The sequence below is a fragment of the Scyliorhinus torazame genome, chromosome 27, assembly GCF_047496885.1.
Source record: "Scyliorhinus torazame isolate Kashiwa2021f chromosome 27, sScyTor2.1, whole genome shotgun sequence".
Lineage (NCBI taxonomy): Eukaryota > Metazoa > Chordata > Chondrichthyes > Carcharhiniformes > Scyliorhinidae > Scyliorhinus > Scyliorhinus torazame.
This window is the reverse complement of record NC_092733.1, coordinates 29,951,008-29,972,125: the sequence shown is the minus strand read 5'-3', so window position 1 is coordinate 29,972,125 and position 21,118 is coordinate 29,951,008. Positions and strand designations below refer to the sequence as shown.

At 48.8% G+C, this 21,118-nt stretch overlaps 1 protein-coding gene across 8 annotated transcripts in view; it reads right to left on the bottom strand.

Moving 5' to 3' along the window:
• The window catches only part of LOC140403326 (cAMP-dependent protein kinase catalytic subunit alpha-like), a 265,539-nt gene that overhangs the window by 134,887 nt on the left and 109,534 nt on the right, over nucleotides 1–21,118 (bottom strand). Inside the window, exon 1 of one of the 8 annotated variants that reach the window (XM_072491196.1) lies at nucleotides 9,299–9,485. The exons of 6 other annotated variants lie outside the window; for them this stretch is intronic. In XM_072491196.1, coding sequence (XP_072347297.1) covers nucleotides 9,299–9,320 — 22 coding nt within the window. In that variant the 5' untranslated portion in view covers nucleotides 9,321–9,485. Of the gene's footprint in view, nucleotides 1–8,941; nucleotides 8,988–9,298; nucleotides 9,486–21,118 lie in introns of those variants that run through there. One more of the 8 variants, XM_072491194.1, reaches the window with a different exon arrangement.

The window sequence follows — 21,118 nt, the reverse complement described above, 5'->3', positions numbered from 1 at the left end:
ACATCATTTTCCCACACCATCTCCATATCTGATGTCATTAATCATTAAGGGTGGCACAGTGGTTAGCACTGCTGCCTCACAGCACCAGGGAACTGGGTTCAATCCCGCCCTTGGGTGACTGTGCGGAGTCTGCACGTTCTCCCCGTGTCTGCGTGGGTTTCCTCTGGGTGCTCAGGTTTCCTCCCACAGTCCAAAGATGTGCAGGTTAGGTGGATTGGCCATTTAAATTGCCACTTGGTGTCCAAAGGCTAGGTAGGGTTATGGGGATAGGGCAGGGGAGTGCGCCTGGATAGTGTGCTCTTTCGGAGGGTCAGTGCCAACTCGATGGGCTGAATGGTCTCCTTCTGCACTGTAAGGATTCTATGGAGCTATTCTTCTATGGATCTCCAGAAATCTATTGATTTGTTTTGGATATAATACTCAATGATTGAACTTGCACAGCTCCCTGGAGTAGAGAATCCCAAAGTTTCACCACCCTCTGAGCGATGACATTTCTCCTCATCACAGCCTTAAATGGCCTGCCCTTTAGTCCTCTGATTACAGTCCCTTGGTTTTAGATTCACCAGCCAAGGGAGGCATCTTATTTACATCTACCCTATAATAATTTTGTAAGCTTCATGAGGTGACCCCTCATTCTTCGAAACTCAAGGGAATACACACCCCAGTCTCCCCTCATAAGACAATCATGCCACAACAGGGATTAATCTGGTGAACTTGCAACGCACGCCCTCTGTGGCAAGTATACCCATCCTTAGATAAGGGAGCCAAAACTGTACACAATTCTCCAGGTGAGGTCTCACCAAGGCTCTATACAATTGCAGAAACTTTAAAACTTTGTTGTGACCAACCAAGGGGGTTGATTAGAGGGGAACCAGTTCACCTTAAACAAACGTTAAAAAAAAAAAATCATTTACGGGACGGTTGATTCAGCTGGCTGGTTCAGCATTTATTGCCCATCCCTAGTTGCCCTTGAGAAGAATGTGGTGGCGATGAGCTGCCTTCTTGAACCGCTACAGTCCCGGAGGTGTAGGGACACCCACAGTGCTGTTAGGGAGGGAATTCCAGGATTTTGACCCAGCGATAGTGAAGGAACGGCCAATATATTTTCAAGACAGGGGATGGTTGAGTGACTTGGGAGGGGAACCTCCAGTTGGTGGTGTTCCCCGTGTGTCTGCTGCCTTTGCCCTTCTAGATGAGAGTGATCATGGGTTCGGAAGGTCCATAAAGGTTTCCTTGGGGCTGCAATACCAAAGTGCTAAAATGTCCACATTCAATTTCAATGCTTTCATCGAACAGTCGGTGATCACTGACGAGAAGGGTATTGTCCTTGGAAGAATTAAAAGGTGTAGCTAGGCACTCAGAGGTGGAGTTCCGACCAAAAGCCAGAAAAACTGAAATTTCAAATGGAAATTTTAAAATGGATGGCAAAACATCTAGAGGTGGAAATTGAGGTCACCGAAACAAGATAAACTAGCGACAGAGAAATTATGATTGGAGCAGCGGAAACTGGAACTTAAGAGAAAGGGAGGTAGGAACACGAGGAGGAGGCAGAATTCCAGGAAAGAGTTTCATTAAAACGGTTCGAGCCAAGAAGGAAGAATCCCACGGTGCCTCCTGACTAAGCTCAGACTAAGGGGTTGAGGAATTCAAGTTTTCCCATTTAATTGCTAAGCTTGATGAAAAAGAAGTGACGTCTTCTTTATTTCTTCTGAAAGGTTAGCACACTGTCATGACATTCAGGTAAACATCATGGTACATACATACATACTGATGGACAGATCAACGAACGAACCAATCAACACACACACAACACCACAGCCAATCACAGGCAAGAGCATACACACTACAAAACAGGGAACACGACACTTCCCGGGCATTCCAGCAGGAGACAGCTCAGGGCACAGAGCTCACAGCAAGCCACTCAGACATCCACCATGTGCTGAGTGCCACTCCAAGCTAGTATTAGGAATAGGTCCACAGATTCAAGGGTTATGATCGAACCTCAGTAACCAGTCTACCATTGTAAATAAATGTTAGTAATAAAACTGAGTTGTACCATTCGCAACCATGTTGGTTCGTCTGTGTAGCAGAGCACCCAACACATCACACACTGGTTAAAGTGGCAGAGTAAGCTGACAGGAAACATTCCAAGAGGTTACCTCGCTCTTACCGGAGGGAAGTGCAACATGCTGTGAGGCAGCAAAACCTCATGTACCAGTTAGTGCTGGAGATATACTGTCAGAAATGCCATACCCTCAGGCAATGGCTTGATCAGGCATACATGCAATTTGAACGGCTTAAGCAGCTTACCTTTGACCAGTGGGTACCGGCACTTAAAATTGAGATCACCCAAGAAAACCTTTTGTGAATTAATTCTCCGAGGAGTTCAAAATCTCAATACCCTTCCCAAATAAGGCTGAGAGAGGAGCAGAGAGTTAACAGGGGCCACCAGACAGACAGCAACCCTGGCCGATGATCATGAACTTGGCCGCAAAACCTTATCCCAAAAGGAAACCTTTCCCAACCATCCGAGAAGGATAGAACGGGAGTGTGATAGGAAACTGAGCATCCACGGGAGAGGATGGACGGAAACACAGAGGCCCTCCTTTGGCCAGAAAAATGGTACTAAGAAGAGCAGCGAGGCCAAGAAGCCTTTATGTTTTAATTGCAACAAGATAGGACACGTTGTGCTGATTGCTGGAGGTTACTGGAAATCCCTTGGAATTTGTTGGGGCACACAACCACATGCAGAAAATGGAAGTCAAACAGACAGTATCACAGACCAGGCTGTGGCTCTGACTGTGGCAGCAAATCACTGTAGACCCAAAGCTGAGAGTGCAGGTGAGTTTTTTCTTTAAAAAGACTCGAGTTAAAAGAATTTTGTATCAGAAGGAAGAGTGGCCACATTTCCCCAGAGCAAGGCGTGCAAGTCTGTAGTGACACTGAGGGATAGATGGGCCAGCCAAACTCTACTGCTGGGAAAAGGCTTGAACCCTCTACCAAAGAATGCAGTAAGTGTCAAGGTGCTGGCACTTATATTGAGTGCACCTGAAGTGCAATCTTGTGTCAGGACTGGTGGCCGCAGGAGTCATTCCCGGTGGACAAGATCACCCTGTTCCTTGGGAATGATGTGGTGGGATCAAAACTGGTAGCATCCCCAGTAGTGTCAGAGAAACGAACCGAGGGGAGAGAGATATCCCTGACCGTGTGGTAACCCGGTCTGAGACCAGTAAAATGCCATCAAAGGAGGATGAAGAGGCACTGTAGACGATGACCCTTCTATCTGGTTATTTGAGACCACTCTCGGGAGTCCAGAGGGCCCTAAGGAGGTAATAAGTAGATAGTCCTTGGTTGCAGCTCAAGCCTCCCAAACAAGCTGGGGCAGAAGAAATCCCTGAATGCTACTACAATAAAAATGAGGTTCTGACCACCCCCCACCCCCTCCTCACTGACCTTCCAACGAAGAGTAGACAGTTGTTCCACCAGGTAGTAGTGCCGCTAAGGTACCATGGGGAAATACTAAGGTAACCCATGTCGCTATATGGAAACTGCAAGCCCTCATCAGCCAGCATTTCTGCTGGCCACCCCTCCGAATGGATGGATTACGGTTTTGCAAAACCTGGCACACTTGCCAGGATGTGTGATAACCCAGGCATACAATCAAACCTGCACCCATGAGTCCCGTGCCAGATTTAGGGGAACCATTCAGGGGGGTGTTAATAGACGGTGTGGGACCCCTGCCCAAAAACAAATGGAACCACCAGCATTTGCTCAACACCATGGATGTGGCTACCCACTTCCTAGAGGCTGTTCCCCTGAGAACCATAGAGACTCACCCAATCAGTCCACTGCTTTTACTCTGTTTGAATTGGTTCACAGACACCCCATATTATAGACTACGTAACTATATTCGTGTGCGACTCAAGAGCCTGTGAAACAGGCAAACACACGCCAGCGCTCCTACCAATACTGGGTGAGCCCCCGCAGACCTAGCTCAGTGGCCCATACAGACTAGCGAGTAACAAAGAAGCTGGCGGAGGTAAACCAACTAACGGACATGGCGGGCTGCAGGAAAAGCAAAGGCTGTGTTGTGTCATCATGATGAAACAATATCACACATTGGTCCTACTGTTCAGCTAGCAAAGACAGGGCACCGTGTTCACTCACTTAAATGCAGAACGGTGAGGAGACCTGACAAAGCTGTTCACTGCGTTTAAGAGCATTTGTAGAGACAGACCAGGTTGTACCACTTTAGATCTTTATGATGTGCATGTGGGAGAGGCCCTCCCATAAGGCAACATTCCTACCATCTAGGTCTAGTGAAGCTGGCCAAGGTTCGGGAAACGTAACAGCAAACAGAGATCTTGTAATAATTGCAACAGCGTCTACACCTGACACTTGGAATATTGTGCGCAATTCTGGTCGCCACGCTACCAGTAGAACGTGGAGGCTTTGGAGAGGGTACAGAAGAGGTTTACCAGGATGTTGCCTGGTATGGAGGGCATTAGCTAAGAAGAGAGGTTGGATAAACTCGGTTTGTACTCACTGGACGACGGAGGTTGAGTGACAACTTGATAGAAGTCTACAAAATTATGAGGGGCATTGACAGAGTGGATAGTCAGAGGCTTTTTCCCAGGGTGGACGAGGCAATTGCTAGGTTTAAGGTGCGAGGGGCAAAGTTTAGAGGAGATGTACGAGGGATGTTTTTTTTTTTTTAAACACAGAGGATAGTGGGTGCCTGGAACTCGTAGCCGGGGGAGGTGGTGGAAGCAGGGACAAACAAAGAACAAAGAAATGTACAGCACAGGAACAGGCCCTTCGGCCCTCCAAGCCCGTGCCGACCATGCTGCCCGACAAAACTACAATCTTCTACACTTCCTGGGTCCGTATCCCTCGATTCCCATCCTATTCATGTATTTGTCAAGATGCCCCTTAAATGTCACTATCGTCCCTGCTTCCACCACCTCCTCCGGTAGCGAGTTCCAGGCACCCACTACCCTCTGTGTAAAAAACTTGCCTCGTGCATCTACTCTAAACCTTGCCCCTCGCACCTTAAACCTATGCCCCCTAGTAATTGACCCCTCTACCCTGGGGAAAAGCCTCTGACTATCCACTCTGTCTATGCCCCTCATAATTTTGTAGATCTCTATCAGGTCGCCCCTCAACCTCCGTCGTTCCAGTGAGAACAAACCGAGTGTATTCAACCGCTCCTCTTGGCTAATGCTCTCCATACCAGGCAACATTCTGGTAAATCTCTTCTGCACCCTCTCTAAAGTCTCCACATCCTTCTGGTAGTGTGGCGACTAAAATTGAACACTACACTCCAAGTGTGGCCTAACTAAGGTTCTATACAGCTGCAACATGACTTGCCAATTCTTATACTCAATGCCCCGGCCAATGAAGGCAAGCATGCCGTATGCCTTCTTGACTACCTTCTCCACCTGTGTTGCCGCTTTCAGTGACCTGTGGACCTGTACTCCTAGATCTCTTTGACTTTCAATACTCTTGAGGGTTCTACCATTCACTGTATATTCCCTACCTGCATTAGACCTTCCAAAATGCATTACCTCACATTTGTCCGGATTAAACTCCATCTGCCATCTCTCTGCCCAAGTCTCCAGACAATCTAAATCCTGCTGTATTCTCTGACAGTCCTCATCACTATCCGCAATTCCACTAACCTTTGTGTCATCTGCAAACTTACTAATCAGACCAGTTACATTTTCCTCCAAATCATTTATATATACTACAAACAGCAAAGGTCCCAGCACTGAGCCCTGCGGAACACCACTAGTCACAGCCCTCCAATTAGAAAAGCATCCTTCCATTGCTACTCTCTGCCTTCTATGGTCTAGCCAGTTCTGTATCCACCTTGCCAGCTCACCCCTGATCCCGTGTGACTTCACCTTTTGTACTAGTCTACCATGAGGGACCTTGTCAAAGGCCTTACTGAAGTCCATATAGACAACATCCACTGCCCTACCTGCATCAATCATCTTTGTGACCTCCTCGAAAAACTCTATCAAGTTAGTGAGACCCGACCTCCCCATCACAAAACCATGCTGCCTCTCGCTAATACGTCCATTTGATTCCAAATGGGAGTAGATCCTGTCTCGAAGAATTCTCTCCAGTAATTTCCCTACCACTGAAGTAAGGCTCACCGGCCTGTAGTTCCCTGGATTATCCTTGCTACCCTTCTCAAACAGAGGAACAACACTGGCTATTCTCCAGTCCTCCGGGACATCACCTGAAGCGATAGTGACGTTTAAGGGGGCCTTGACAAATACATGAATAAGATGGGAATAGAGGGATAAGGACCCCGGAAGTGTAGAAGGTTTCAGGTTCGACGGGCAGCGTGGTTGGCGCAGGCTTGGAGGGCCAAAGAGGTTCCTGTGCTGTACTATCCTTTGCTCTGACTGAATTCAAGAAACCAGCTAACCTAAATTTGCGGCAAGTTTTGAATCAATGCCTCAAGGGCACTGAACTGTATAGAACATACAGTGCAGAAGGAGGCCATTCGGCCCATCGAGTCTGCACCGACCCACTTAAGCCCTCACTTCCACCCTATCCCTGTAACCCAATAATCCCTCCTAACCTTTTGGACACTAAGGGCAACTTAGCATGGCCAATCCACCTAACCTGCACATCTTTGGTCTGTGGGAGGAAACCGGAGCACCCGGAGGAAACCCATGCAGACACGGGGAGAACATGCAGACTCCACACAGACAGTGATCCAGTGGGGAATTGAACCTGGGACCCTGGCGCTGTGAAGCCATAGTGCTATCCATTGTGCTACTGTGCTTCCTTGATCTTTTTATTCCTAATTGGATTCGTAACTCCCCTTACTCCTGATACTTGCGTGTGTCCCTCGCAGTGTGAACATGTGCATGCATGCGTGAGCGACTCATATGCATGTGTGTCACCATATGCATGTGCACGTGCATGTGTGTGTGTGAGTGGACGCAGATGTGCGCATGCATGTGCATGTGTGTGTGTATGCATGAGTGTGTGTGCATGCATGAGTGAGAGTGTGGGCCCGAATGCTGCACAAGGCCTAAATGCTACGCGGGTTTTCCCCAGGTGCTAGGGTCTCCTCCCACAGGTCACAGATTCCCTACAGTGCAGTGCTAACCACTGTGCCACACTCCACAATGTGTAGTTTAGGTGAATTGGCCATGCTAAATTGCCCTTTAGTGTCTCAAGATTGGGTGGGGTTGGGGTTGCAGGGATGGGGAGGGCAAGTGGGCCTGGCTGGGGTGCTCTTTCGGAGGGTCGGTGCAGACCTTGTGGGCCGAATGGCCTCCTTCTGCACTGTAGATGTTCTAGGATTGTGGGATGACTCCAGGGATGGGGGATTTTAAGCCACAAGATTAGGCTGGAGAAGCTGCAGTTGTTCTACTTGGAGCAAAAGAGATTGCCGAGGGTGTACAAGATTGACAGGTTTAGATAAAGGTAGATAAAAGAAAGGCTTGTCCCATTAGCTGATTCTACAAGGCCCAGGGGCTGCAGATTTATAGTTTTGCACAAGAGATAGAGGGTGAATGCGAGGCAGTATGTTGTCACGCAGCAGGTGGTAATGACCTGGAACTCTCTGCCTATAAAAGGTGGTGGAAGCAAAGAGGATCAATGGTTTCCAAAGGAAATTTGACGTCCACTTGAATGAAGTGAACCAGCAGAGCAATGGGGCTGCTGTACAGAGACTCAATAGGCTGAATGGCCTCCTTCTGTGCGCTTCCAACTCTATGCCACCAAAACTAGGTAACTTGTCAGCTTTTCACAAAGCACTAGTTAGGCCCCATTTAGAATACTGTGAGCAATTTTGGGCCCCACACCTCAGGAAGGACATACTGGCACTGGAGCGGGTCCAGTGGAGATTCACACGGATGATCCCAGGAATGGTAGGCCTAACATACGATGAACATCGGAGGATCCTGGGATTATATTCATTGGAGTTTAGGAGGTTGAGGGGAGATCTAATAGAAACTTTTAAGATAATGAATGGCTTAGATAGGGTGGATGTAGGGAAGTTGTTTTCATTAACAGGGGAGACTAGGACCCGGGGGCACAGCCTTAGAATAAAAGGGAGTCACTATGGAACAGAGCTGAGGAGAAATTTCTTCAGCCAGAGAGTGGTGGGTCTGTGGAATTCATTGCCACAGAGGGCAGTGGAGGCCGGGATGTTGAGTGTCATTAAGACAGAAGTTGATAAATTCTTGATTTCTCGAGGAATTAAGGGCTATGGAGAGAGAGCGGGTAAATGGAGTTGAAATCAGCCATGATTGAATGGTGGAGTGGACTCGATGGGCCGAATGGCCTTACTTCCGCTCCTATGTCTTATGGTCTTATGAGTTTTTTAAACTAACAGCTGATCCGGAGCTAAATGGCTGCCATGAAAATCCTTCATCTGCAACATCACTGCTAAGCGCTCACACTAAAACGAAGACACACCAAGCACTGATCATTGGCAAGACCAGGTCCTACGATTTCAGTTACAAACAGTAAATAAACCTTCAAATTCACCTGAAATGCTTACAATTCAAAGAAGATGCTTGGCTTTACAGGTCCTGAGATTGGAATTATAAAAACATGTTAACCCTTCAATGCATTGATGGAAGACAGGAGACATTTCCAGCAAGTGCTACAACACTAATCCACACTCAGACAAGGGAAACAAACTCAGATGCTACACCCACTGAACATCTGGCAATGCCTCACCTAATTCAGTACTCACCGAATTCAATTCAAAAACAAAAAAAGTAATTTAAAAAAAAGAAGTAACCTGGATACGTCAGCACACGAGAATAATTTTGAGATTATAAATTACGTCCCGCTTTTGTTTGGATCCTTCAGTACAAGGAGGAACTGGCACAGAACACCACAAGTTTGCGAAGCCTCTTCCACAAAACACTGCTCATTATCCTTCCCTACTTCACAAACTTACGCACAAAAGCACTCGGAGGGATTAGAGTCATAACTGGCCCCTCAGATCTGGTCCATTTCAACACTTGAACAGAAGGACACTGTCTCCACACAGGGTGGTTCAGTCACGATCGAGTGCGGCGATTTTAACTAGGAGACACTCGTAAATACAATGATGCAGGCTGAGGAAACACCGACTTGGGGAAAGATTGATCGACAAACCCTCTACAACTTTTGTTTGCAGAAGTTTCTTTCCACAAATACAAAAACTCTTGTTAGCGTGAGGATCCGAGAGAGTGCTGTTACATCAACTCCAAATGCCAAAGGGTGAACAATTGGAAAACAGTGTGACAGATTGCTCAGCTGCATTCTTGCTTACCATCCCAACTGTCTTCAGCCATCCTGCATTTCTGTCTTGCCTTTAAGGAGCGGTGACCCTAACTGTCCAGCTCCTCTATGGTGTCCGGCTGACTGCTCTGCTGCTGGCTCAAAAGCTGAGCTGGGAGAGTTTACTGCGCAATAGTGTAAACATTATTTAGTACACAGCTCGAGCACCCACTCCACAAGTCACACCTGGAAGTCGGTGCCGTCCAGTCACAATCGGAGTTTCCCTTGAGGCCAGCCACTTCAAACTTTGCCAAAGCCAGCCAGTCGGGTCGTGAAAGGGAGAGCCGGCAAGCAGTTAACAGCACTTCAGCAAATAGTTTTTGCACGATCGCTTAAGAATACACTGAGAGGCTGCATCAGGGCCAATCGAACATACTCGGCAAAGGCAACAAGGAGCTGTCACAACGCTGGGGGCCCCTGAAGCAGTCAGGGCGGCACAAACCAGCTCACGTGACAGTCACCCAAGGACGTCAAGCTTCTACACTCCACAAGCTGCGCTGGATATTGACATGGCAACACTGATAGAGTTACTATATTTATACTGGACTTCCTGGCTTTGCACGGCCACTGCAGGCTGTGTGAAGCAACGAAAAGGAAGAGCGAGGGTGGCCTTGTAACAGCCAACTCTGTTGAACCTCTCATCACGAGGGTACTCATTCAACCCACATGATAGGAAGCAGAACCCAACAAAAACATCCTTATAACCGAACATTCTCTCAAACTAGAATATCTTTGCAATCCCTGTTGCAGGACTGAAATCTCGGAATTCTAAGACGCCAAGACTATCAACTCATACCATAACACTTTGCACCAGGACAGTAAGTTTTACTCTGTATTTAGCCTGTGCAGTAGCTGTCCCGGAGTGTTTGATGGGACAATTTAGAGTACGCTTTACTCTGTACTTGCACCCTTCATTAAGTTGAGATCCAAAGTTCTGTTGTTCTCTATCCGAACTTGCACTATTGTTCCATTCAACCACTAACGTGCTCTGTCACCTATATAGACTCCCTCCCTGGCAACGTCTTAACTTTAAAACTCTCTTTGGTTTCAAATCCCTCCATGACCCTACCCTTCTCGGTCTCTGTAACCTACTCCAGCCGAACCACCTTCAGAGAACTCCGCTCTCCCAATGCCATCCTTCTCCCCCCCCCCCCCCCCCCCCCCCCCCCCAATTAATGGTTTTTCACACCTTCAATTGCCTAGCCCCCCAAGTGGCGGCACTCCCTTCCTTAAACCACTTCCTCCCTCTTGAAAGATGCTTCTTTCAGCTTTCCTTTTCGATTAAGCTTTTAGTCACCTGTCTTATTATCTCCTTATGAGGCTTGGATGCAAATCTAGATTTATAACACCCCTGCGAAAGCACATTTCGCCACATTAAAAGCGCTGTATAATTCAAGTTGTTGTATTGTGCTACCGGCACCGTAGCACAATGGGTAGCACTGTTGCTTCACAGCACCAGGGTCCCAGGTTCGATTCCCGGCTCGGGTCACTGTCTGCAGAGTCGACACGTTCTCCCCGTGGGTTTCCTCCGGGTGCTCCGGTTTCCTCCCACGAGTCCTGAAAGACGTGCTGTTAGGTGAATTGGACATTCTGAATTCTCCTGTGTACCCGAACAGGCGCTGGAGTGTGACGACTAGGGGCTTTTCACAGTAACTTCATTGCAGTTAACGTAAGCCGACTTGTGACAAGAAAGATTATTAACCCATGCAGTACCTGCCTTGGGAGAGTTTGAGGGAGCTCTACTCTACATCAAACCAATGGCACTGCCCTTGGCTGTGTGATATTGACACTGGGTGGAAAAATGCAGAAAAAGATTTTACTTTTACACCAACATTCATCACTGAATCATCGAAGAACCTTAAACACATCTCTGATAATTAAGTGCACAACACTTATCGCTGTAGCATCAAGTTTCTAGTTACTCTTGGCTTAATCTGAAAGCAATGCAAACAGATCAACCATCATCTGTGTGCGAGCAGCATGCTTAATGAGTTTCTCTGTTATCATGCGATGAAGTACATCACTTACACAGGGGTTCCAAGTGCCTTGTCAGAGACCACAATCAGCACAATAGAGAGAGGGATAATGGCCGTCAAATGCTATTAATTTGGATCCAAGAAATTAAGAGTCAGTTTGGTTTGAAGTTAAGAGCATTTAGATGTATGAGCGTCTAAAAGGAGGGTGACTATTTTCACCCCAGGCTTGCAGAGAGCTTCAACGGACAGTCAGCTACAGTCCAACATCACATTCATACACTATCTCTCTAAACCAGTGGTGGGCAACTTGGGGCCCACATGTAGCCCAGGGTTCTGAGTGTGGCCCGTGAGACATTTTGTTGATTTGTTGCCCACGTGCAGGGTTGCCACATTCCACTGGTTTCCATCCGCTTGACTTTTTTCCCCGACCGGTCTGGTTGAAGTGTTATGCTCGCAACACAAGGGGCCAGCGAAGGGAGGTGCGTGCTGTTTGCTCAGAACATTGACTGAGAGAGGCCTGTGTGCACTCCCTCTGCGTCCAAAGTGTAAATATTTCTTTTGTTTTTAACCACTTGAAGTTGATGACAGTTCTATGAATGTACGAACGATTAAGTATTTTCTAGAGCTTATGAAATATTCGGTATGCATTTCATCTTATTCAAGGGTCATGGTTAGTGAACAACCCCGATTTCAATCCTACGGCCCACTGAGATGAAGGAGGGACACTCATAAGGCCCCACTCATTGGCCCAGGTTGCCCATCATTGCTCTAAACACAGAGATTGTACGTTAAATAGCACACAACCATCATGGAGGCACAATGAGGTGGTGCTAAAGTACAAGTAAAAACATACCCTAGTGACTACTCTCCTGCCTCCTTGGGGAAGCTCTTATTTAGTTGCCCACAACTTTAGCGAAACATTAGCTAACTGGTGAAAGCACAGACATAAAATAGCCAAAGTCAGTGGTCAGCTCCCACTTTGAGGAAATTCCTGATATCTATCTATCGTGAGCCAGTACGTTATTACATGAATTAAACATTTTAAATTGCTTCAATAGATGGGGACAGACCAGCTTTACTTCACGCCAAACAACCAGGAAAATCCCATGTCTTCCTATAAAACGGGAAATACGTATCCCAATCCTGGAAGTTTGGACTGTGTTTTTCCCACCTGCTTTTAAATGACCCCGACTGAAATGATGGGCCAGTGAGACGATCTATTCCTGACTTTCCACAATATTATACAAACCGGTTTGTCGCAACATTTGGGAAAAAGAATGCCAGCTCCCAGATTTAAAGGAGCTGATAAACTTTCTGGGATCCAGGTTCACTATATTTGTGTGCGTCAATACCAAAATATGCACAAAATCCTCATCTCCCCAAAAAGGGGAAACTCCCCAGTGTAAAAGTACATCCAGCTAAATGGCGGCAGGCATGCACGTTATAGAAACTCTACAGGACCAATGAAGCACATTGTAAACGTTCAACAATTTCCATTTTCCCAAAATGGTTTATTGAGACAAAAATAGATGTCAAACCAGAGGAGGCGATGTTGGGGAGGATAAAAGGTGTAGGTTTTAAGAATGGTCTTAAAGTAGCAACGGCAGGCACGGGGTGGTGAGGTTTACAACTTCAAATCTATAACAGTGTGTGGTAGGCTATATTAAGGGTATCGCGGTACCTCAGTGGGATGTACCTTATACTGTAGTATGAGTGGTGGAACCTGCTTGCTGGTTCCGCCCAGCAGGCGGAGCATAAGAGTCTGTGTTTCACCCACAACAGTCATTCTGTACCGGAGCTGCTGGGGTAACTACTTGTTCATTAAAGCCTTCAATTGGACTACAATCTCGCTTCAGTAGTGATTGATCGTGCATCAATTTAATGAACAAAATTGAAGAATGGCTGCTCTCCGCATGAAATGAAATGAAAATCACTTATTGTCACAAGTAGGCTTCAATGAAGTTACTGTGAAAAGCCCCTATTCCGGCGCCTGTTCGGGGAGGCTGTTATGGGAATTGAACCGTGCTGGTGGCTTGCCTTGGCCTGCTTTCAAAGCCAGTGATTTAGCCCTGTGCTAAACATCAAGCCAGAGTGTCTACAAATCAACCCCCACGCGGCAAATGCAGCAGCAACTTTTAAACATTGGCTGGCATGTTTCAACGGGTACATCAGGACGGCCCCGACTACCCCCACGGAGGAACAGAAAATGCAAATCCTCCACTCAAGGGTGAGCCCAGATATTTACACACTTATCGATGACGCAATGACTTTGTTAAAAGAGCACTACGTCCGCACTGTGAATCGGGTATACGCTCGGCATCTTTTAGCTAGCAGAAGGCAGATCCCAGGAGAATCACTGGACGATTTTTACCGCGCATTGTTAGTGTTAGGTAGAAACTGTAACTGTCCACAAGTCTTAGCCAATGACCACACCGAACTCTTAATACGGGATGCTTTTGTTGCGGGCATGCTGACCTCTAAAATCCGCCAGCGACTGCTGGAAAACGACACGCTAGGGCTTAAAGAGGCACGGAAACTTGCGCACTCCCTAGATGTAGCCTCCCGCAACGCCCAGGCCTACGTTCCCGACCGCACGCGCGGCTGATTCCAAAGCACCCCTAAATTCCCCACAAGCTTGTGCAGTGCAGCAGCCATGAAACCCTGGTGTGTGTGTGGGGTGGGGTGGGGGGGCGATGCTATTTTTGCGGGCAAAACAAACACCCCCGGCAACGCTGCCCGGCCCGATCCACAATCTGCAAGGGCTGCGGGAAGAAGGGCACCTCGTGGCAGTATGCCAGGCCCGGTCGGCTGCCGCTGTCTCCACAGGCGAACCGGGCCCGCTCGGTTGGCCATCTATCGCCTGATGAGATCTCCCAGCCGGCCATGTGCGATTCATGGGGGAGCCATCTTGGATGACGTCTCAAGACCCCGGCTCGGGTGGCCGTGTATCGCCCGATGAGATCTCTCAGCTTCTGCCACAACTTGCCTCAGTGACACTGGACCAGTCTCGGCCCGAACGCTTTCAACCGCTACGACGTCGGTACTCATCAATGGGCACAAGACATCCTGCTTGATCGACTCTGGGAGCACGGAGAGCCTCATCCATCCCAATACGGTAAGACACTGCTCCCTCGCTGTACAACCGATTAAACAAAAGATCTCCCTGGCCTCTGGGTCCCACTCTGTGGAGATCCAGGGGTACTGCATAGCCAACCTCACGGTCCAGGGCGTGGAGTTCAATAACTCCCGACTCTACGTCCTCCCCCATCTCTGCACTGCCACACTCCTGGGACTGGACTTCCAGTGTAACCTGCAAAGTTTAACATTCAGGTTCGGCGGCCCCATACCCCCCTCACTGTCTGCGGCCTCGCGACCCTCAAGGTCGACCCGCCTTCCCTGTTTGCAAACCTTACCCCCGATTGCAAACCCATTGCCACCAGGAGCAGATAGTACAGTGCCCAAGACCGGACCTTCATTAGGTCGGAAGTCCAACGGTTACTAGGAAGGCATTATCGAGGCCAGCAACAGCCCCTGGAGAGCTCAAGTGGTGGTTGTAAAGACCGGGGAGAAACATAGGATGGTCATGGACTACAGTCAGACCATCAACAGGTATACGCAGAGACCCTCTCCGCTGCATATCTGAAATGGTCAACCAGATAGCGCAATACAAGGTTTTCTCCACAGTCGACCTTAAATCAGCCTACCACCAGCTCCCCATTCGCCCGGATGACCGCAAGTACACTGCATTCGAAGCAGATGGGCGGCTCTACCACTTTCTAAGGGTTCCCTTTGGTGTCACAAATGGGGCCTCGGTCTTCCAACGGGAGATGGATCGAATGGTTGACCGGTACGGCTTGCGGGCCACGTTCCCGTACCTCGACAATGTCACCATCTGTGGCCACGACCAGCAGGACCACGACACCAACCTCCGCAAATTCCTCCATACCGCAAAAATCCTTAACTTACCCTATAACAAGGACAAATGCGTGTTTAGCACTGATCGCCTAGCCATCCATGGCTATGTAGTGCGAAATGGAGTTATAGGCCCCGACCCTGAACGCATGCGCCCCCTTATGGAGTTCCCCCTCCCTCACTGCCCCAAGGCCCTGAAACGTTGCCTGGGCTTCTTTTCTTATTACGCCCAGTGGGTCCCCAATTATGTGGACAAGGCCCACCCACTAATCCAGTCCACGGTTTTTCCCCTATCGGCAGAGAGCTGCCAGGCTTTCAGTCGCATCAAAGCAGACATCGCCAGGGCGACGATGCACGCAATCAATGAATCCCTCCCCTTCCAGGTCGAGAGCGACGCATCAGACGTAGCTCTGGCTGCCACGCTCAATCAGGCGGGCAGACCCGTGGCCTTCTTTTCACGCACCCTCCACGCCTCTGAAATCCACCATTCCTCCGTCGGCAAGGAGGCCCAGGCCACCGTGAAAGCTGTGCCTTCATTGGAGGCATTACCTGGCCGGCAGGAGATTCACTCTCCCCACTGACCAACGGTCGGTAGCCTTCATGTTTGACAATGCACAGCGGGGCAAAATTAAGAATGATCAGATCTTACGGTGGAGGATCGAGCTCTCCACCTATAATTACGAGATCTTGTATCGTCCCGGGAAGCTCAACGAGCCCCCTGATGCCCTGTCCCGTGGCACTTGTGCCACTGTACAAGTAGACCGACTCCGGACCCTCCACGACAACCTCTGCCACCCGGGGTCACCCAGTTCTTCCACTTTGTTAAAACCCGCAATCTGCCCTACTCCATCGAGGAGGTCAGGGCCGTAACCAGAAACTGCCAAATCTGTGCGGAGTGCAAGCCGCACTTCTACAGGCCAGAGAAAGCGCACCTGGTGAAAGCTTTCCTCCCCTTTGAACGCCTCAGCGTAGATTTTAACGGGCCCCTTCCCTCCACCGACTGCAACACGTATTTCTTAAACGTGATTGAGGAGTACTCCCGGTTCCCTTTTGTCATCCCTGTCCCGACATGACGGCTACCACCGTCATTAAAGCCCTCCACAGCATCTTTACCCTGTTCGGTTTCCCCGCCTACGTCCATAGTGATAGGGGGTCCTCCTTCATGAGTGACGAGCTGCGTCAACTCCTGCTCAGCAACGGCATTGCCTCCAGCAGGACGACCAGTTACAACCCCCGGGGAAACGGGCAGGTAGAGAGGGAGAACGGGACGGTCTGGAAGGCCATCCTTCTGGCCCCTATGGTCCAAGAATCTCCCAGTGTCCCGATGGCAAGAGGTCCTCCCCGATGCAATTCACTCCATCCGATCACTACTGTGCACTACTACCAACGAAACATCTCATGAACGTCTCCTTGCCTTCCCTAGGAAGTCCTCCTCGGGGACCTCGCTCCCAACATGGCTGGCAGCCCCCGGACACGTCCTACTCTGCAAACACGTACGGGCCCACAAGCCGGACCCACTGGTCGAGAGGATACATCACCTCCATGCTAACCCCCAGTATGCCTATGTGGCGCACCCTGACAGCCGACAAGACAGTCTCCCTCCGGGATCTGGCCCCCGCTGGATCCCCCCCCTCACCAAACACAACAATTTTTTCACCGGCGCACACCACCGCAGCCCCCTTCCCAGGAGGATCCGTCCTCCCACTGGCCTCATCTGGATGCGATGAAGCTGAAGACGACACGCTCCCAGAGCCACGGATGCCCGAGCTGACCCTGGAGGACGACCAGGGCCCCCGACCAGCTGATAGATTCATTGTAAAATGAACTTGTAAATAATTGTCTGTAAATAGGTGTATTGCATGTAAAGGCACCGAAGGGTACCGCTATAACCTCTACCACTGTAAAAACAAGGTCACCACCCCCGCCGGACTCTTTTTAAAAGAGGGGGTGAATGTGGTAGGCTATATTAGGGGTATCGAGGTACCTAGGTGGGATGTACCTTATACTGTAGTATGAGTGGTGGAACCTGCTTGCTGGTTCCGCCCAGTAGGCGGAGCATAAGAGTCTGTTTCACCCACAGCAGTCATTCTGTACCGGAGCTGCTGGGATAACTACTTGTTCATTAAAGCCTTCAATTGGACTACAATCTTGCTTCAGTAATGATTGATCGTGCATCACAGTGATTGGCCCAAGTTTAGTATTACCGACTCAGGGACACCTGAATTGATCTTGGGAGAAGATTACAAAATCCTCAAGTCAAGCTCGCAAATGAAAACTTCAACTTCAAATTAAATCAGATTGACCTACATCCTTACAAAAATAGAGTTGCAAATTCCCGTAAATGCAGCTCGGTACATATTGTGTTACTGGTGCCAGACATCGCGGTGGTTTCACACATGTTGAGGCCCGATGATCTTGCATGAATGTGATATTGAAGTACAGCTAGCTGGCTATCTATCAAAGCTCACTGCAAGCCTGGGGTGAAAAAATTCACTGTGTTTTGGCTGTCCATACATTTCGATCCTTTTCGCTTCAAACCCGGCTGACTGTTAATTTGCGAAGGCGGAGGTTTGCGAAAGAGAAAGGAGGGCCACCCTGCAGGGCAATTGCTGACCAACTTAGTCCATGGTACAGCTCTTCCAGTTTTGCATCATTCTGAAAAATAAAGTCACGCGCCCTGCTACAAACAGTACCCCAATGGCACCAACCCGTCACTCTGACACGTCTCAAACCACTCCGTGCCTTTGCACAAAAGCAGCCCAGCGGAAGCGGTACCCAACAAAAGATTTAGAATCCACAGTAATTAAGCACCGTTGGTAAGCTGAAAGCCATGAAGAATAGGATGAGCACTCCTCAGGCACTCTGAATTTACTGACTTTAATAAACACTCTCCAATACACATCAGCAGCAGGTCTCCCTGTCCACAGAACCAAATGATTTATCTCCAGTAACATGATAAATGTGATCAAGGGTAAATGTGACCTTGCCTCCACTTGAGAAAGAAACGGAACACGGTAGCGTTGCGGAACTAATCTTGCAACTTAACTATTGGCAAGAGTTACTGGTATCAACATCTCGCCGCCCTTTCACATATTCCTCTTCCTTTTAATATGGGGGGGGGGGGGGGAGAAAAAAATCACTCACTGGCCTCTGCTACAATTGGGTTTTGTGGTTCAAAGTGGCGCGATTTCTACTGCATTGTGTTGCTCTTTATGATATTATATCCCAACAGCGTCGCCAATGCTGTGGGTGTTTCTATTTCTCTTACTGAACCACAAGGCTTTCCCGTATATCGGTCAAATGATCACACAACCAATTTGTCAGTTCAAGTTCAAAGATGGTTTATTTACACACAAGGGTTACTTCGACATGCAAGCACAATATACGACAAGTTAAACTACACCTATCAGCTACAATAACCATTACTTAACTTCAGGATGACCAGCACTTTGCAAGTGGATAAGGCCTTTATCTTGATCTCACATGGCTGGTTTGAAGAAGTGGCTCTGTCTCTGCTGAGCTCATCTGTCAGGTAGCGATCGTTGGTCTTGAACTTGGCTGGCTGTTCCTGCTACAGTTGGCTAGCACAGGCCAGATTCAAAGGAGGCTGGCACCAGGCCGGGTCCAAAAGAGGCAGAACACATGGCTGTGACCCCCTTTTATCCCTCTGGGATTTTGCGCTCTTTGGAGCAGTCCTTGATCTTGGATCCAATAGTTCGACAGGATTCGATCACTGCCTTCGATTTCGGCCAATAAGGGGGCGGGTGCCTTGGTAGCTGGGGGGTCCTCAGCGGTCATTGACCTTGGCGGTTGGGCTCTCTGAGTAAGGGGAGTGGCGCCGATCAGTCTGTGGGTGTACCGGTTTCTTGATTGGAGTTCTATTGTTCTGGGGAATGGGCCATTGAAATGCAAACGAGCGGGGGTTTCGATCAGGTCTGGTTACCTGTGTTTCAGATACACATAGGCTCTATATCTGTCTGAGTCCTGGGTTGGCCATAATTCCCATGGTCCTTTGCACGTGGCCATCTCAGATGACTACATCTGTCCCCGAAAACGACAATTAGCTCTGAAGTGCAGTCACTGCTGTTTTGCAACCAATTTGTCCAAAGTAAAGTCCAAACAACAATTGGACGAGTGGCTAGTTCATTTGTTTCAGCGTCAGTGGTCGAAAGGAAAGCGCTGTCCAGATTTCCAAAGACAAGAAATAGGATGAGTGTGTCATTTACCCCCTCCAGCCTCCTCTGCCGCTCAATAAATATGTCTGACCTTCTGCCCCGACCTCACCTTCCTGCTCTATCCCTCAATCCCTTTGTACCCCAGAATCTATTGGTCTCCATCTTAGATGTAATTCTTTTTTTCCAATTAAGGGGCAATTTAGCGTGGCCAATCCACCTACCGTGCCCATCTTTTGGGGTTTCGGGGGTGAGTCTGTCATAATATACACAAGTATATCATGGTGCAGACACACACTGATGGACACACAGCAAGACCAATCAACACACACAACACCGCAGCCAATCACCAGTTAGAGCACACTCACTATAAAGACAGGGGGCAGCAGAGTTCCTGCTCATTCGGGATGCAGCCTCCTACAAGGACAGAGCTTACAGCTTACAGCACAGATCCTCACCATGTGCTGAGTGCATAGGCTGGTTCGGACAGGCGTAGGTCTTTAGTTTAATCTAACATCGTGTTAACCCACAGTGAAAGTATGTTCAACAGTTTTTAACTTAATAAAATAGTGTTGCACTATTTTAAGTGCTCGTGGCCTGTATGTGTTCCACGGATCCAGAGCACCCAACACGTCAAGGCCCTCACGCAGGCAAGGGGAGAATGTGCGAACTTCACATGGACAATGACCTGGGGCCGGGACCGAACCCGGCTCCTCAGCGGCGTGAGGCAGCAGTGCTAACCACTGCGCCACCGTGCCGCCTCTGATATGTCTCATTCTAACAGCAACTCACGTCTTGTACTCTGTCAGCACTGTGTCAGCCTAGATTGTGTCCTTGCGTCTCATGTAATCTGCTGACTCAAGGCAAATAAGCGGACAGTGCCAAGTCAGACAGTGAAGGGCAAGGTGACAAACTGTGGTACAATCTACAAGCAGTGCCATTGCCAATCTATAGTTTCGCCATCACTGTGCAGCTATCTGATGCAGACGTCCTGCCGCTTCAAGTAAAATTACACACACAAATACAGTTTTAATTAACTAATGAAGCATTCAGCAAAATTGTATCTTACTGCGGAACTATGACTGCGTTTCAATAACTGAAAGCTGAACGGTCATGCCAAATCACCTGACGGTTTCCACGGTGCCTCAGTTGCCAATTGCACCACCATCAAGTGTGGGACAGAGGCAAACTGAGAATATCACAGGTCCATGGAATCATAGAATTTACAGTGCGGAAGGAGGCCATTCGGCCCATTGAGTCTGCACCAGCTCTTGGAAAGAGCACCCTACTCAAGACCACAACTCCACCCAATCCCTGTAACCCCACTTTAACCCTCTTGGTCACAAGGACAATTTATCATGGCCAATCCACCTAACCTGCACATCTTTGGACTGTGGGAGGAAACCGGAGCACCCGGAAGAAACCCACGCAGACACGAGGAGAATGGACAGACTCCGCACAGACAGTGATCCAAGCCGGGAATCGAACCCGTGACTCTGGAGCTATGAAGCAACTGTGCTAACCACTGTGCTACCGTTCAACACCAAGTTAGCTTCCAGAGCTGGCATAGGGCGGGGATTGGAAGAATGGGGGACCTGTTCATCGACGGGACGTTTGCAAGCCTAGGGGCACTGGAGGAGAAGTTCGAGTTACCCCCGGGAAATGCCTTTAGATATATGCAGGTGAGGGCTTTTGTGAGGCGACAGGTGAGGGAATTCCGTTGCTCCCGGCACAAGAAGTTCAAGATAGGGT